This window comes from Canis aureus, chromosome 37, assembly GCF_053574225.1.
Source record: "Canis aureus isolate CA01 chromosome 37, VMU_Caureus_v.1.0, whole genome shotgun sequence".
In the NCBI taxonomy this organism is placed as follows: domain Eukaryota; kingdom Metazoa; phylum Chordata; class Mammalia; order Carnivora; family Canidae; genus Canis; species Canis aureus.
In genome coordinates this window covers 21,671,795-21,689,638 of record NC_135647.1, presented here as the reverse complement: position 1 = coordinate 21,689,638, position 17,844 = coordinate 21,671,795, and the positions used below count along the sequence as shown (strand labels likewise).

The 17,844-nt window shown below is 42.2% G+C and overlaps 1 protein-coding gene across 8 annotated transcripts in view; it reads left to right on the top strand.

Moving 5' to 3' along the window:
• The window catches only part of CDYL (chromodomain Y like), a 230,706-nt gene that overhangs the window by 141,697 nt on the left and 71,165 nt on the right, over positions 1–17,844 (top strand). The window contains exon 1 of one of the 8 annotated variants that reach the window (XM_077886244.1): positions 14,929–15,079. The exons of the other annotated variants lie outside the window; for them this stretch is intronic. Within the exon in view, the coding sequence (XP_077742370.1) occupies positions 15,068–15,079 (12 nt within the window). The 5' untranslated portion in view covers positions 14,929–15,067. Of the gene's footprint in view, positions 1–14,928; positions 15,080–17,844 lie in introns of those variants that run through there. 8 annotated transcript variants of the gene reach the window in all.

The following is a 17,844-nucleotide window of genomic DNA, read 5'->3' as shown; positions in this document are numbered from 1 at the left end:
TCATTTAGGGATGTTTGTGTAGAGGACAACAGTAGTTTCTCCCACCAGTAGTTGGGGCAGGCACACTCACTGTCCATCATAAAAAAAACTCAGCTTCCCAAGCTCAATATTCCTCTCATAACATAAACATTGTATGGCCCTCGTGTGTCATCCTGTGGAACTGGGGCTCAGGGAACTGTAAAAAGAAGATGCTGGTACTCTGACTATTCAAATTGCTGTGAGTAGCAGAAGTCCTCTTATCTGTGACTCTGGAGTCTCTTGCCTCCTCCCACATCCATGAAACTGGCAGGCTCACTTGTTAGCTTGCAAATAGTGTAAAATCACAAACCAGTCGCAGTTCTTAACAGTTTCAGTTATGGTGACAGGAAGCTGACAAGGATGTGGTTTTCTCAAAGGGAAGGATGAAAGCCTCCTGGGTCAGTTGAAGAGATTTGAGGGAAATCCATGAAGATCAGTAGCTTGACATGTTGACCAGCTCCTCAACTTGGCAATAAATGGTTGTCTACTTCATTGTGGGAGGTGATTGCACACTGACCTCCTTGCTACGTGGTCACATTGGATCACAGCTGCCAAACACTGCTCTGATTATTGTACCTCCTTCCTGGACAGGAGGACATCCTCACTGGTTTGATGGGCAGACGGTACTGGCCCTTCTCAAATGGTTAAAGGACCGAAAGTCACAACCTCGATGGGCAGAAAGCAGGTGGATTGTTAGGACTTTGGCTGGTTCTCTTGGGAGATGAGGGGTTGGGACTTGTTAAAGCAGGAACAGCGAGGAAGCCCTGCTGCACCGTTTCTCCAACACTGTCATGCCACCATCAGGTCTATCGGGAGGTGACAGTAAAAGGCTCAGGTTTTTTTGTTTGTTTGTTTGTTTGTTTTTTCAGTGGGTTCTGGCTGCCAGAGGGGTAGGTTTGGCCCTCTTGGAGATTTCCCAGAGACAGACAAATACCAGTGGGAAAATATTGATGATACAATGACTGGTATTCCTGGGGTTTTGACTGCCCCAAATTGGATTTCTAGTGTTGATGAAGGTGACCCACTAAGGAGTGAGAAGCCCTAAAAGTTGGAGATAAATTGTTGCCATCAGCCTCTCTGCCTGGAAAATTCTCCCCTGGCCTTTCTGCTAAAACCATGTAAGATGTCAGGACAGTGGAGCATCGAATAGCCATAGTTTAGTCACACGCCGTGAAATTGCTGCTCAGCAAGTCAGGCTTGAATCAACCAAAATGTGCAGACTGGCCCCAGCCAGATGAGACTGCTGAAATCAGTGATGTCAGTGATGGCCTTGCCACCTGGTAAAGGGCTTCATTACAATGGACTGAAAACACTAGAAGTGTGGTTGAGCCAGGAGGAGCTGCCGTGCTACTCGAATGTGCTTACTTACCAATACAGCACCTTTCCCTCTCTCTGCACCCCTGACCCTCTCTCCACCTCTGCTTGGACCCCAGCTGCTTTAGGGGAAGATGTTTAGGGGTCTGACCAAGCCCTGCCTGTCCTCAAAGGGGATTGCATACACATCCACCCCATATTCTAGGAACTTTGGACAGGGGAGGAGCTCAAACATTTTTAAATCTCTTGAGTACAGCCACCCAAGTCACCATCCTGTCCAGTCTTGCAGGAGTAGGTGGGACCTGAATTCAGCTGATGGGCTTTGGTCAAGCTTTGTACAATGGGGGAAGAAGTTAACGTGACCTCTTGGGTAGAGCGCATTGGGTCAGTTCAGTGTCCTGTTGCTATATATCGGAATCTGTTGTGGGAATTGATGTGTTGGTACTACAGGCTTCCCTATCCTGTAAGTTTCAGGGAGGAGTCTCCCAATCAGAAGGAACTTTGTGTAGATTGTAGTACATCTTTGGGGGTATGTAAGTTCCTCTGCAGATTGCCCATAGTGAGTAGGTTAGGATTTAGACTGACTGCCCTTGCCCTCTGGAATCACAGCTTTCACTCTATGGGTAGTGTCCTGGTAGGTATGTCAGAGGCCTCGGTCTCAAAAGCCTTGCCTGCAGTATCACCACCAGCAAGAGTGACTGACTCCCAACAAAATTGAGAGGTCTACTTGCTTTGTAAAGTAGCAACTTTATGGGCAGACTCATGGTTTGGACCCCCGTGTGCACTCAACAATAATTTTTCTCTCTTTAACCCCCACATGAGAAAGGAAGTCCAGTGCTTTATTGAGCTTTGGAGGTTGGAGACAGTGCATGCCTCACTTGGGCATTATTCTACTTGGTCCATTATATAGGCCAACTTGCAAATCAGCATCCTCTGAGGCCAAGTCTAGCAGGTTGTGTTGGAAGCTGTCCAGAGGTCTGCAGCTGTCTTGGCTGCAGGTACACCCCTTTTGAAAGGCAGCTAGCTTGTTCTCACCTTGCTGCCAGGCCCTCGTCGAAATTGAATGCCTGTGCCATGGAGGTCTTGTAAGTCTCAGGCCCAATACTCTAATTTTGAGTGGTGAATTTGGAATCAGTGACTACCCCAATGGGAAGGGCCCAACAGGCCTGGATTGTTCAACGGAAATGCCGTATTGAAGAACTAGATGCCTGGTCCCAGTGGCACGTTAGCTTTATGTGAAAAGTGGAAGGAACCTGTATCCCCCACTCCTTCACCCTAACCCAAGCCACTGGCTCAGTAGGATCCTTGATTCGCAGAGTTCCCTGAGATGCCAAGCCTGGTTCACTCATGGTTCAGTTGAGCTGAAAACTGATGGTGCTTCATCCGCATCACCTGCTCTTGAGATGGGAAGCGGTTGCTCTGCTCAGTAGGCAAACCTCAGGGCGGTGCTCAGTGCTCAGTGCTCTGCTCTGCTCAGTTCTGCCCTTGGTGAACCCTGTGAAATGTGGACTGGCTCCTGGGCTGTGGCTTAGCCTTCGGTCTGCCACTTGGAAAATTCTGGACTGTTTTGAGTCACTCATGTAGTTGCTCATGTAGACACCCCTGGTAAGTGCCTGCTGTCTGATGAGACCAGCTGGAATCAAGCTGCTGGTTGAGCCTGCACCATCTAGGCTGTCATTGTGCCAGACATGACAACACATCTGCCATCACAGACTGGAGGCCTTATAAAAGCTCTCCTGTTTCTGGTGCACACGTGACCACTGCATGTCCAACATAACGATTCCTGCCAAACATTTACCTAATTGCCTGACAGGGGACCCATATCACATGGGCCTTTGCCCCACCTGCCTCTTGGCAGGCTGATTACATGGGACGTTTGAGCCTTACTCAGAGCTAATGGGTGCCTCCCGACTCTGGACACTTTCACTTATGATGTTGCTGTTCTAGTGCGACTGGCCAGCTTTGGCCATACCTAGTGACCTGTGAAACTAATCTGTGCCATATTTTCAGCCTCCCAGACCATGTGCAGTCTGACATCAGTATACCTTTATCTCCAGTGCCACTTAGTAATAGACTTACCATTAAGGCATTCAGTGGGCCTTCCATGTTCCCCACCATCCACAGATAGCATATGGCATCAGGGGGAATTGGACTAGGCTCTTCGAAACCCATGCAGAAAGGTTTCTGACTCTGTCTCCTTCATCTCATCCCCTCCTACTCTAAACATAGCAAAGCAATTGGATCACTGAATATAGGTTTCCCCAGGAAGGGATCATTTCATCTCAGCCGCTACCTGGGTTTTGATTAGGACAAAAGTTATGAGACGTTTTTTATATATCCATTTCAAAAATTCTAGATTCCATCCTTGATCATTCATGGGTATCTTTTTTCCCATAACAGCAACTGCAGACTGCTTTGGGTGACAGCCGAGCCAATGGGGATTTAGGGAATTTGAATTTAATTCTGCTCTAGCCACCTGAATTAATTGTCTTGCTGGACTTATAGGGGGAACCTAGATTATTAGGATAACGACCACTTATTTTAATCCTGCTGCTCACTGAGTTACCAACGTCCACATTGGCCAAGGTGGAAGACTGTGTGAGCTGCAGAAAAATGCCCTCACTTCTCCTGTACCTGGCCCTTCATTGCAGAGGTCTGGGTGTGGGTAAGGTGTGATTGACAAGCAGGTGCCGTAATAGGAACATGTGGTGTTGGAGGGAAGGCACCAGTGCTGACACTTGGGGAAGAGAGCTGGGTGTGGTTCTCTCAAATTTTTGCAAGGGACTGCTCTCAGGCGGTCCCTCCGAAAACCAAGGACAAGATAATTATTTTAACTGAACCGTAAGCCATAACAAACTGAAAAGCTGTGTTGGAGGCACTTTCAGTGTATGGAAGGGCCACTTGGAGGAACCCCAGTCACCGAAAACAATACTTTCCAGGACCAACATGTGCACCATTGGGACTGTATTTGTATAAAATCCAGAAATTAACATGTTTCTCTCCCACACACGTGGTGACTTAGACCCTGAGGGTGGTCACTGAAGACTTAGAAGTGGTTAAAGAAAAGCAGCCAGTAGGTCATAGAACCCTCATAAGACTGTGGAGATCTCCAAAATGAGGCTGCTCTTGATTACTCAGAGCAAATTGCTGGAGGGATAATTGACTTACTATTTCCTGCAGAGAGTTAGCCCTACTATGAGAGCCATAGAAAAAGTAGTAGGAAATTTGTTCCTGGCTTTCTCTGAAGTGAGCAGTAAAAATGCCTTGGCCCTGGAAGATGTTCAAGTCAGCCTCAGCTCACTGGCCGGGGTTGTATGGATGCTAGAATTGCTCTGGATTTCCTCCTTGTGGGCGAAGACAGAGCTTATGCAATTACTAATGCGTCCCGTTGTACCTGTATTAATGCCCCAGAGCAAGAGGAAAAATCAATTCAGAAACTTAAGGAGAAAGCCACGTGGCTTTTTGAGATAGATCCTAATTGTTTATGGGATTTGTTCAGCCACCTGGGTCCAGGACACTGGAGGCCTGGTTAAAGACAAGACCGCCGGGTAGCTCATTCTGATGCTTGGAGTCCTACAGATAGTAGCTTTAATTAAGTGCTGTGTGAGATTAATTGAATGGATTTGGTCCCAGCCTCTAATGGTCAGATTGATCACAGCAGCTGATGGAGTGGTATACTTAGGAAAATGTGCCAGAAGCCAAGACAGTGTGAATACAAGGGGTAGAGAGCGTTGGTGCACAGTTCTCGAGGGATCTCTTGCATTTCCTTATGTCTTGGGAACAGAGACTGCGAGTTTGTCCCAGACCCTTTTCAATAATATTGGTATAGCAAACAGTCTTGGAGACACAGTGGCTCCTTTCAGACCTTAGGGTAGATTTGCTGACAGCTTTGGATGATCAAGGAAGGGTAGGCATCCTAACTGACCGTTGAAAGATTTTGGTTTCCCAGGCTGAGAGTTACGCTCCTGTCTTGCCTGCCTACTGGATGAGCAGCTGTCACCTGGCCCTCTTTCTATTGCCCTGTAGGAACTGGGGCTCAGATGACTGGCACCACCAAATGCTGATACTCTGACAATTGCTATTGCTCTTGCTCTCTCAGTAATAGAGTATTTCTTCTCTGATGAGAAGCATTAGAGCATCCATGAAAATGTCAAAAGCTGACTCAGCAGATTGTAAATAGGTAAAATTTCAGGTAAAAATTCTTAGTTATTGGAGGTCTGTTGCAAAAAATTCTTCCAACTCTGCTTTCTCTGAAAATAATATTTTCTTTAAACAGCTTTTATGAGATTAATTCACCTTCTAAACAGTTCACCCATTTAAATTGTACAGTTCAGGGCAGCCTGGGTGGCTCAGAGGTTTAGCACAGCCTTCGGCCCAGGGCGTGGTCCTGGAGACCTGGGATCGAGTCCCACGTTGGGCTCCTTGCGTGGAGCCTGCTTCTCTCTTTGCCTGTGTCTTTGCCTCTCTTTCTCTCTCTCTCTCTCTCTCTCTCTCTCTGTGTCTCATGAATAAATAAAATCTTTTTTAAAAAATTGTACATTTCATTGGCTGTGGTTTATACAGTGTTGCATCCATCACCACAGTCAATTTTAGACCATTTTCATCACTTCAGAAAGAAACCCATATCCACTAGCTGTCACCTGCTTATACGCCCACCTGCATGGCCTTCTCTCCCCACCATTGCCCCCCATTCCAGCCCTAAGCAGCCACTAATTTGTTGTCTGTCTCTAAAATCACCTGTTCTGGACATTTCTTAGAAATGAAATCATATAATTTATGGCCTCTTGTGACTGGCTTCTTTTACTTGGCCTAATATTTTCAGGGTTTATCCATATTGTAGTATGTGACAAGTACTTCATTTCTTTTTACAGCTGAATATTAATCCCTCATGTAGACACATATGTATTATTTGGTTTATCTAGTCTTCAGTTAATGGACTTTTGGGTTGTTTGTACCTATTTACTATTAACAAATAATGCTGCTATAAACATTTATATACAAGTTTTGCTGGGGACAGAAGTTTCCTTTCTCTTGGGTGGATACCTAAAAGTGAAATCGCTAGGTCATATGGTAACTGTATATTTAACTTTTGGGGGATCCGGGGTGCCTGGGTGGCTCGGTGGTTTAGTGCCTGCCTTCCTCCCAGGGCGTGATCCTAGAGTCCCGGGATCGAGTTCCGCATTGGGCTCCCTGCATGGAGTCTGCTTCTCCCTCTGCCTATATCTCTGCCTCTCTCTATGTGTGTCTCATGAATAAATAAATAAAATCTTTTTTAAAAAAAAAACTTTTGGGGGAATCTGACAGATTGTTTTTACAAAATGACTGCCCCATTTTACATTCCCACAAGCAGCATATAAGGTTCATTTCCTCTACATACTTGCCAACACTTGTCTTTTTTATATAGCCATCCTAATTGAGTATGAAGTGGTGTCTCCTTGTGGTTATGATACACATTTCCCTGCTGGCTAATGATGCTGAACATCTTTTCGTGTGCCTGCTGCCCATTTGTACATCCTCTTTGGAGAAATCTCTATTCAGATCCTTTGTCATTGTTAAACTGGCTTATCTTTTTATTATTGAGGTGTAAGACCTTTTGTATCAATATAGGTCTCTTACCAGTTATAATTTGCAAAAACTCTGTCCTATTTTGTGCGTTGTCTTTTCACTTTCTTGATGGGGTCCTTTGAAGCACAGAAGTGTTTCATTTTGATGTCCAGTTTATTCTTTTGTTGCTTTTGCTTTTGGTGTCATGTCTAAGAAATCATTGACTGATCCAGTTTAATAATTTTAACTCTTACAAATAAATCTTCGATCCATTTGAGTTAAATTTTGCATATGGTATGAGGTAAGAGTCCAACTTGATCTTTTGCATGGGGATATCTAGCTGTGCCAGCATTATTTGTCAAAGACTGTTCTTTCCCCTCATTGAACGGTCTTGGCACCTTTGTAGAAACCATTTGACTTATACAAAACCATTACACAAGGGCTTATTTCTGGGCTCTCGCTCTCTCTTTCTCTTTCTCTTTTTTTAAGATTTCATTTATTTGGGAGAGAGAGAGAGAACGAATGGGAAGCAGAGAGAGGGAGAAAGAGACTCCCCACTGAGCAGGGAGCCTGATGTGGGGCTCAGATCCCAGGACCCTGAGATCATGACCTGAGCCGAAGGCAGACGCTTAACCAGCTGAGTCACCCAGGCTCCCCTGGGCTCTCTTTTCTATCCCATTGGTCTCTATACCTGTCTGTATGCCAGTTTCACACTATTTTAATTACTATAGATTTGTAGTAAATTTTGACCTATAGAAGTGTGAGTCTAACTTTTTTTTTTTTTAAGATTATTGTTCTTCCTTTTGAAGAGCTATATAGTCCCTTGCAATTCCATAAAGATTTTAGGATTAGCGTGCCACTTTCTCCAAAGAAGTCATCTGGAATTTTACTAGGGATTACATTGAATGTTTAGGTTAATTTGGGAAATACAATAATAGTAATATTGTTATGTATCCTGATCCATGAACATGCAGTTTCTTCCCATTTCATTAGGTCTTTAATTTGTTTCAACAATGTTTTATAAATTAAATGTTTCCATGTAACAGATTAGTACCTTTTTTTGCTGAATTTATCCCTAAGTATTTTTTCCTTTTGATGCTATTTTGAATGGACCTGTTTTCTTTATTTCATATTTGGTTTGATCATTGCTACTATATACAATGAATTCAGTATACTGGTATACAATTTAGTTTTGTATTCTATGATCTCGCTGAACTTGTTTGTTTTAATAGTTTTTATTGGACTCCTTACCATTTTTCTGTATCATGTCATTTGCAAGTAGAGATAATTTTACTTCTTCCTTTTCAGTGTGGATGCTTTTTTATTTCTTGCCTAATTATCCAGCAAGAGCTCTAGTACAATTGTCGCGTAGATATGGCAAGAGTACATACACATCCTTGTCTTCCTGATCTTAGAGGGGAAAGCATTCAATCTTCCACCATTGTGTGTGATGTTAGTTCTATGGTTTTTGTAGATGCCTTTATCAGGTTAAGGAAACTTCTGTTTCTATTTCTAATTTATCGTGAAGTGCTATTAAATTTTCTCAAGTGCTTGTTCTTCATCTGTTGAAATGAGATGTGATTTTTTTTTCTCTTTATCCTATTAATGTATAGCAAATTAAATTAATGAATTGATTTTCAGATGTTAAGTCAACCTTGAATTCCTGGGATAAATCCTTCCTGACCATGATGATGGTTTTTTTTTACATATTGCTGGATTCAACTGCTCATATTTTGCTGAGGATTTCTGTGTCTAAATTTGTAAAAGATACTGATCTCTAGTTTCTTATTATGTCTTGGCTTTGTTATCAAGGTAATACTGGCCTCATAGAATGAGTTGTGAAGTGTTCTCTCTTCTAATTATTCAAAGAGTTGGTCTTAATCTTTCCTTTAAAAATTTGGTAGAATTCACCAGAAAAGCAATCTGGTCCTCCTGCGCTTTTTCTTTGTGGGAAGTTTTTGTTTCATTTTGTTTTTGTTGTTGGTTTTGTGTTTTGGTTTGGTTTGGTTTTTTTACACATTCGATCTTTTTGTTATAGGTCTATTTAGATTTTTTAAGTCTGCTTCATGAGTCTCTGTCTTTCCTGGAATTTATTCGTTTCATGTAAGTTATCCAAATTGGTGTTCACGGTATTAGAATTCTTTTTATTTCTCTGCTTTTGGTAGTTACCTTTTTCATTTTAATAATTGGAGTGTTCTCTTTTTTCTTGATTAGCCTAACAAGTTCAGTAAATTTGTTGATCTTTTCAAGGAAACTAGTTGTGTTGATTTTTTTATATTGTTTTTTTATTCTTTGTTCCATGAATGTCTACTCTAATTTTATTATTTACTTCTTTTTGCATGCTTTGGCTTTAGTTTGCTCTTTTTCCAGTGTCTATCTTTTCTTTCTTTTTCTTTTCTTTCTTTTTCTTTTCTTTTCTTTTCTTTTTTCTTTTCTTTTCTTTTCTATTTTATTTTATTTCTTTTCTTTTCTTTCTTTTCTTTTCTTTCTCCATCCATCCATCCATCCATCCATCCATCCATCCATCCATCCATCATGATGGGGAGGGACAGAGGGAGAGGGACAAACAGATTCTGTGCTGAGCATGGAGATGATGCCTGCCTCAGTCAGTCCCAGGACCTGAGACCTGAGCCAAAAATCAAGAGTCTGACGCTTAACTGACTGAGCCACCCAGATGCCCTTTCCAGTGTCTTAAGGTGGATGGTTAGGTTATTGATTTTAAATTTTTCTTCTTGGGACACCTGGGTGGCTCACTGGTTGAGCATCTGCTTTTGGCTCAGGTCATGATCCCGGGGTCCTGGGATCTAGTCGCGGATCAGGCTGCCCCAGGAAACCTGTTTCTCTCTCTGCCTATGTCTCTCTCTCTCTCTCATGAATAAATAAATAAAATCCTTTTTAAAAAATTCTTTTTGGGCAGCCTGGGTGACTCAGCGGTTTAGTGCCACCTTCAGCCCAGGGTGTGATCCTGGAGACCTGGAATCAAGTCCCACGTTGGGCTCCCTGTATGGAGCCTGGTTCTCCCTCTGCCTGTGTCTCTTCCTCTCTCTCTCTCTCTCTCTCTCTCTCTCTCTCTCTGTGTCTCATGAATAAAGAAATAAAATCTTTTAAAAAAAAATTCTTCTTTTTCAATGTAGGTATATGCAACTATAAATTTCCCTCTCATTACTGTGTGTTGTGTTTTTGTATTACTTATCTTGAGGGACTTTCTAATTTCCCTTGTGATTTCTTCCTTGTCCCACATTAGTAAGTTTCTCAAATTTTTCTGTTAATTTTCATTTTCACTCCATTTTATTGGCGATAAGACTTTGTATGACTTCAATCTTCAGATTTATTGAGGCTCATGTTCTGGGCTGGCATATGGTCCCCGCTGGGGAATGTTCCATGTGTGCTTAAAGGAATCACATTGTGCTGTTGTTGAGCAGAGTGTTCCCTGGATGTCTGCTGGGTGTTGTTCTGGACTTCTGTTACCGTGTTGATCTTCTGTGTATTTTGCCCATTACTGAATGTGGGAGTTGAAGTCTCCAACTCTTACTGTTGAATTGTCATTTCTCTTCTTACTCTTCTGTCAATCTTAGCTTTGTGTATTTTTTTGGCTCTCACTAGATATGCTTGTAACAATTACATATTTCTGTATGTTGTAGATCTAGCAGTGCAACTGTATATGTGTTGTTTTATGGAGTTGCTCTTTATGTAAGAAGAAGGCAGAAAAATGGGCATTTTGAACTTTAAGAATTACATAATTATCTCTACCGGTCCTTATTGGGCTTTTGTGTGTGAATTCTGGCTTATATCTGTTTACAGCCTGAAAAACTTCCATGGGTATTTTTTGCAAAGCAGGTCTGCTAACAGCAAATTTTATTTTTGTTTATCTGGGAGTATCTTTATTTTGTTTTCATTTTGGGTGAGGAAGTGGTTTGTAGACTTTTATTTTAGAGCAGTTTTAAGATTCACGGCAAAATTGAGCAGAAAGAACAGACTGTTCCCATATACTTCCTGCCCCTACACATGAACGGGTCTGCCCCACGTCATGGTCATCCCTGACCAGAGTGGTGCCATTGTCACAGTCAATGAACCTGCACTGACCAGCCATATCACACCCAGTCTACAGTTTACATTAGGGTTCACTTTGGCCTTGTACATGCACTGGGTTTTGATAAATCTGTAATGACATTTATCTACCATTCTAGGATCATAGAGAATAATTTCACTGCTGTAAAACTCTTCTGGTTTCACCTGTTCATTCCTCTGTCCACACTAACTGACCTTTTTACAGTCTCTACAGTTTTACCTTTTCCAGAATTGTTGTACAGTTGGAACCACACAGAAAAACTTTTCTGTTTTTTTGGTTTTTTGTTTTTTGTTTTTTTATTCAAGAGAGACACACAGAGAGAGGCAGAGGCAGAGGGAGAAGCAGGTTCCCTGTAGGGAGTCTGATGTGGGACTCATTCCTGGGACTCCAGGATCATGACCTGAGCTGAAGGCAGATGCTCAACCGCTGAACCACCCAGGTGTCCCCCCTTTTCTGTTTTCATTTCTGAAGGATAGCATTGCTGGATTGAATCAGATTCTTAGCTGGTGTTGTTTTCGTGTAGTACCTTGAATGTTGTCCCACTGCCTCTTTCCTCCATGATTTCTGATAAGAAGTTAGCTATTAACCTTATTAGAATTCCCTTGTAACTGAGCAGTTGTATCCCTCCTGCTGCTTCTAGGTTTTCTCTTTGCCCTGACTTTCAGTATTTTGACTATAACATGTATTTCTAGATCTCTGCATTTATCCTAAACTTGGGATGTTGTCACCCATTTTTTTCCGAACACTTTTCTGCTCCTTCCTCTCCTCGTGCTCCCCATTAGCACATATGTTGGTGTGCAGATGCATGTTTCTTTTTGGTTCCGTTTATTTTGTTTGTTCTGTATTCTTCTTTGCATAATTTCCATCCATCTTTTTTTTTCAAGTCGATTGATTCTTCTGCCAATTCAGGTCTGTCGAGCACCCATAATTAAAAAGTTTTTCCTTTTCGGGATGCCTGGGTGGCTCAGTTGGTTGAGCATCTGACCCTTGGTTTCAGCTCAAGTCATGGAAGCCTGCTTAAGATTCTCTCTCTCCCTCTGCCCCAGCCCCCTGCCTTTTAAAAAAAGAAAAGAAAAAAGGAAAAAAAAGTTTTTTCATTTTAGTCATTGTACATGAATTTGCCTTTGGTTCTTTTTTTGCATTTCTAGCTCATTAACAATATTCTTCGTTTAAGGTGATACTGTCTTCATACTTTACTTCTCTAAGCATGGTGTCCTTATTTGAAGTCTTTGTTTGCTGTACCTGGTATCTCTCCCTTTCACCAGCAGTTCCTGTTGCCTGCTTTCCCCCTGATGTGTGGGCCATTTGTTGTTATTTGCTTGGTGGTTTGTTTTGTGACCGACTATATTATTTTAGTGAAATCTATTACCCTACTCTACGAAGACTTTCATGGACTCCTCAGTGGGCACAGTCTTGAACAGTCCTGGAATAATAGTGATTTCATAGAGCTCTCTTTGGCTCTCTCCTTCCCTGGTCCTGTAAGCTGCTAACTTTATTTGGTATTACACCTAGCCTGTTAAGACTCCACTGATGACTGGTTGACCACTCTCTTGTTTTGTTTTTTGTTTTTTGTTTTTTTTTGTTTTTTTACAATGTCTGGTGCATTAATTGCTCAGCAGTCTGATCCAGCTAAATTTGGATAAAGGTAGTTCTGAGACCAGTCTGAGGTTTGTTCTTATCCTAGGAGGGCTCTTAGCTGGCTTTCCTGGTGACTAGATGAGTTAGGGTTTAGTTTGTTGTCTTCATTATCATTTTCAAGAGCATCCTTAGGTTTAAACTTAACCCCTACTCTGTCTCAAACAAAGTCAGTTATTTGGAGGGGGAACAGTTTTCTTTTCTTACGGATTACCTCTCCCCCAGGGCAAACCGTCTGAACCACTAGTCTGGGTGCTGAGTGGACTGGTAGCCTCTGATAATTCTCTGCCTTGCCTCTGCCAACATAAAACCTCTCCCCTAGGAATGACTCAGGGCAGAATTGGTCACAGTCCCCAATATTTTTGCCCTGTCCCCCTGGGATAGAACCTCCTTATGAATAGGGGTCAGCTAGAGGAAATGAGCCCCTGACCTCTCAGCCATACTAATCAGTGGTTTTTACCTCTTCTACTCTGAGTGGAAGAGGAGAAATGTTGGTAGCCTGTCTCTCCTGGCGACATTTGATGAGCTTTGATTGGGAGCTGAGAGAGGGGAGAGCGAGCCTGTATTCTTGGCTTTACTCAGAATGAGCTTCTGTCATACTGAATGAACTGAGGGTGGGTGGGGAAAGAAGTAGGTCTTGGCTCAGATATCATAAACTCTCTGTTCTTATTGAGTGTTAACAGACTTTCTTGAATAAATGTTCCTTCGTTTGCTCTATGGCCTTAGGACAATTTCCAGAGACTTTAGGGTTTTGTGATTTTTTTTTTTTTTTTTTTTTGGTAATAGTTTTTACCAGCTTTGCTTATTTGATTGAGGAATGTGTTTATAGAGCTCCTTATTTTTACTGCCATCCCTGAATTGGAACTCCACCTTTGCTTTTGAAGCTTTTTTTTCTTTTTAATAAAGAATTCTGAGTTGACAGGTCCTTCCTTCAGTGCTTTAAATATGTTTCCTTTGTCTCCTGTCCCCCATTGTTTTGGCCCCGTCTATAAGTCTTCTCCCATCCTCTACCCGCTGGCTAGTTGACGTTACCCTTATCTTGGTTTGTTTAGGTTTGACTATGATGTCCATTGGTATGATTCATGCTGAACACCTGCTTTCCTCCCAAGATTCTGGAATTTTGATACATGCTAGGCAGAGGATGCCTCTGTGGCCAGCCCCCAATAAAAACTCTTGGGCAGGAAGTATTTAATGAGCTCTGATACACAGCATTTTCCATGTGTTGGTGACAACTTGTTGCTGGAGGAATGAAGCACATCCCGTGTGACTCCCCCGGGAAAGGACCCTTGCAAGCTTGTGCTCAGTTTCCCTCGGACTTTCTCCCACATGTTTTTCCCTTGGCTCATCTTGCTGAGTGTCCTTGCACTGTGTTAAATCATAGCCACGAGTGAGACTGTATGCCAAGTCCTGTGAGTCCTCCTAGTGAATCCTCAAACCTGGAGGTGGACCTGGGTGCCCCCAACACACCAATTGTTGTTTTCCACCAGTCTATTGTAGTTGAGGAGTCTGCCTGAAATTTGAGAGGGTTTGAAATGTTGTTTCAGGGGGCTCCTCCTTCTGTGGGGCCCTCCTGTCAGACCTCCACTGGATTTCTAGCACTCTCTCAACTCCTGACTCTGCCTTCTGACTCCCGAGGCCTGGAAGACTGCACTCTGCATGAGTCCTCCCAGCTGCAGATTGGGGAGTGCAGAAGCCTTTGGGCTTCCTTGTTTGAAGGGTCCACTTCCCCAACCCCCCACCCCGACCCCATTTCTACCGGCTTTTGGTTTCTTTACATTGTTGTCAACTACCTCTGTCTATATTATTCTTTTACTTCTTGCAAGGGAACTGTCTGCCTGTGTTTTTAATAGTTAACAAATGTTCCTAGTAATTCAGGCAACTTTTCCTGTTCTTAATAGTAAACACAACTTTTAAATGGCCGGTGAAACACATCTTCTTTATATAAAGAGCTGTTGCTTTCTACAGATCCACTAGAATTCTTTGATAAAAGCAGGGGTTTTGTTTATTCGTTTTTTCCATAGCAATGCTCTCTGGTCCCAAATGTTCCAGCCATTGGTGTAAGACCCAAATCTGAGAAAAAGCTTTCAACCTTTCTTGTGGTTTCAAAGTTATCTTGGCAGCCGGCTCCCACTGTTCTGGCTGGGAGGAATCACAACAAGTATTAGCAAGCAGCATCTAGCTGACAAGGTTATCGATGATGATACAATGTGCCAAACTTTTCCTACTGTGAGTTTTTTGCAACTTTGGTCTTTTCTTATAAGCTGATATATTTGCAAGCCTTGCCCTGATACAATTTCTAGGCTGTTTGGCATTTAATTGTAACAATTGCAGAGTTAATCTTTCTTCCAGCTCTTCCTGAGCTCTTTACCCAGTTTGGGCTTCTCTGTGGGTTTTTGTTTCTGTGTTAAGGAACCTTTGTCCATCCTGTCCTGGCTTCTGCCGCTCTGTGGCACGTTTCAGCACATTCCCAGAGCCACAGATACCAGGATGTGCTCTGAGGTAAGTGAGGCGGATTAGGTGTTTGGAATGATCTTTTGACTAATTTCACTGCTCCACAAACATCAGAGAACTTTGTAATGTTAAGGAAAGCCTTGTTTGACTTGTGTCACATCTTGGCTTTGTAGGTTGAGTTTTAGAAGGAAATCCCAACAAAAAGAACTTTGATCAGTTTACTATGTTTGCCACCTGTAGTCAAGGCTGTTGTGATTTGGATTTGCCAGAATTTTACTATACATCTGATTGTGGGTAACATAGCAGAACATCTAGGTAATTTGGATGAGATTTTCGTGCCTTCCTTTCTTCATTTTGTCTTGGCTTTTAAGAATCTTAGGAGAACTTGTCTGCAGTTCTATATTTCTGAAGTTTGTTTTATATAAAATTCGTTGCATTGAGATTCTATAACCAAAGGGCGATACCCGTGGATATACTTTAAAAAGACTGTTCACTGACACTAGTTTGTAGAAACAGCGATGTTAGCAGGGAGAGGAAGAATTCCAGGGGAAGGGACTGAAAACCTGACGGAAGATTTATTCACGTGTTTCTCTTATGATCAAGGTTTTCCTCCCTTAGCACCATAAAAGTGCTCTGGAAATAATTTTAGTCTTATTATTACAGTAAAATTTTTTTGAATCGGGTGATGCCTTTTTGTGGGAAACTAATTTATTTTAGCCCCAGGAATCAACAGGACTTTACCTTTAAGCTTTCAAAGGGGGAAGAAGAACGTGTGTCCTTGGCTGGTGGAGAGAGGGTGTCATGTACCCAGTTTAGTCTGAGGTTGGTATCAGAGGACTGTGGTCATTGGCCTTAAACCCTACTCTGCGTCTAGTGCCCGGAGTGACTTTTGTAGACCTGCCACTTGAAAGGTATGGTTGCTGGCTCCTTATCCGCCATATGTGTCTTGTCAGTTTGCAAACCATGTTCCCCATGAGAATTAGTAGGACAGCAAGTCTGCAACCTGAATGTCATATGTCCAGTTGCTTCCTCACAGTCTCCTGCGGGGGTCGGCAAACTGTGGCCTACAGGTTAGCTCAAAGAATGGTGTTTACCTTTTTCAATACTTGAGAAACAATCAAAAGCTTAATATCTCATGATATAAGTAGATTTATAAAACTAATTTTAGGGTCCATGAATAGAACTGTGTTGTTTTTAGTGTCTTGTCATTTACATGTTGTTTGTGGCTGTTTTTGTGCTGCAGTGACCAGAGTTCAGTGGTTGGGAGCCCATATGGCTCATGTGCCCCTAAAGTTTGCCAACCCCCAATCTAATGTGTCCCCCATTTCTGCCCGCCTCCCATGTCTACACAAAGTCTGGCCACTGAGTATACATGAAACACAGCATATGCATCACCACAGCTCTGACAGAGAGGGACAGGCCTGGTGGGGGGCTGCCAAGTGAAGGTTCCCATGGGTTCTGGCCCTAGAGGAAAACACCAATGATACGAGGAGAGGAGGAGCAAGAATCTCATCTCACTTTACTAGATTCCCCTTCAGCTTTAAGAAAATGGAAGACGGGGATCCCTGGGTGGCGCAGCAGTTTGGCGCCTGCCTTTGGCCCAGGGCACGATCCTGGAGACCCGGGATCGAATCCCACGTCGGGCTCCTGGTGCATGGAGCCTGCTTCTCCCTCTGCCTGTGTCTCTGCCTCTCTCTCCCTCTCTCTGTGTAACTATCATAAATAAATAAAAATTTAAAAAAAAAAAAAAAAAAGAAAATGGAAGACGGAAAGTGTGGTTTAGTTGACTCTTGGACAACATAGGTTTGAACTACATGAGTCCTCTTGTAGCAGATTTTTTCTGATAAATACAGTGCAGTACTCTAAATGTATCTTCTCATACTTAAGACTTTCTTAGTAACATTTTCTTTTCTCTACCTTACTTTATCATAAGAATACAGTATGTCAGTATGTACAAAATATGTGTTAATCAATTGTGTATGTTATCATCGGTAACGCTTCCAGTCAGTAGTAAGCTATTATTAGTTGTTTTGAGAGGAGTCAAAAGTTATATGCAGATTTATTTTTTTTTTACTGCCTTGAGGTGGGGGTCGGTGCCCCTACCTCCCATGTAGTTCAAGGATCAACTGTACCTCATGCTTCTGGAATGGAAATTGAGGTAGAAAAAAAATAAGATTACAATGTAGCTTTCTCTTGAGAGATCATCCCTTTACTCCTTGTCTTTAACACTTCTAAACTATTTCTGCTGTAAAATTGATTCACATGGAATTTTCTAGAAATAAGTCTTTATATGTAATTTTTCACAAGCAAAGGAGCAGGAGAAAAATCACTATCAAAGCTTTCAGTGCCACATTATGGACTGTGTGGACTTACATATGCAGATCCAACGTTAGTTGTTAGTTAATAATCTAGAGAGATTATTAGTTATCTCTGTAGAGATCTGTTAGGCATGAAACCTGCCACCTACTGATACAAGTCCTTTCTTTACCTTTTTGCACAGAAGCCATAATGTATATTTACTTTAGGCTTTTCTATAGTTAAGGGCTTTAATTCCCTATATCCCAGCTAGACATATTGGAGAGTTGTTTTTGGTTTTTTGTTTGTTTGTTTGTTTGTTTGTTTGTTTAAGGGGGTGGATTTTGAGACGGGAAAATGATGGGGTAAGGTATTCTCTCTTTCTCCAAAAGTGTCCATTGTTGTATTCCAAATTAGCCTCTGTTACTTTGGACTGTTGGAGAACTAGGCATACCATTATGTCATCTGACCTGACCTGTAGCTTTGCCAGAAATTTATTGATGTTTTTGGTAATTGAT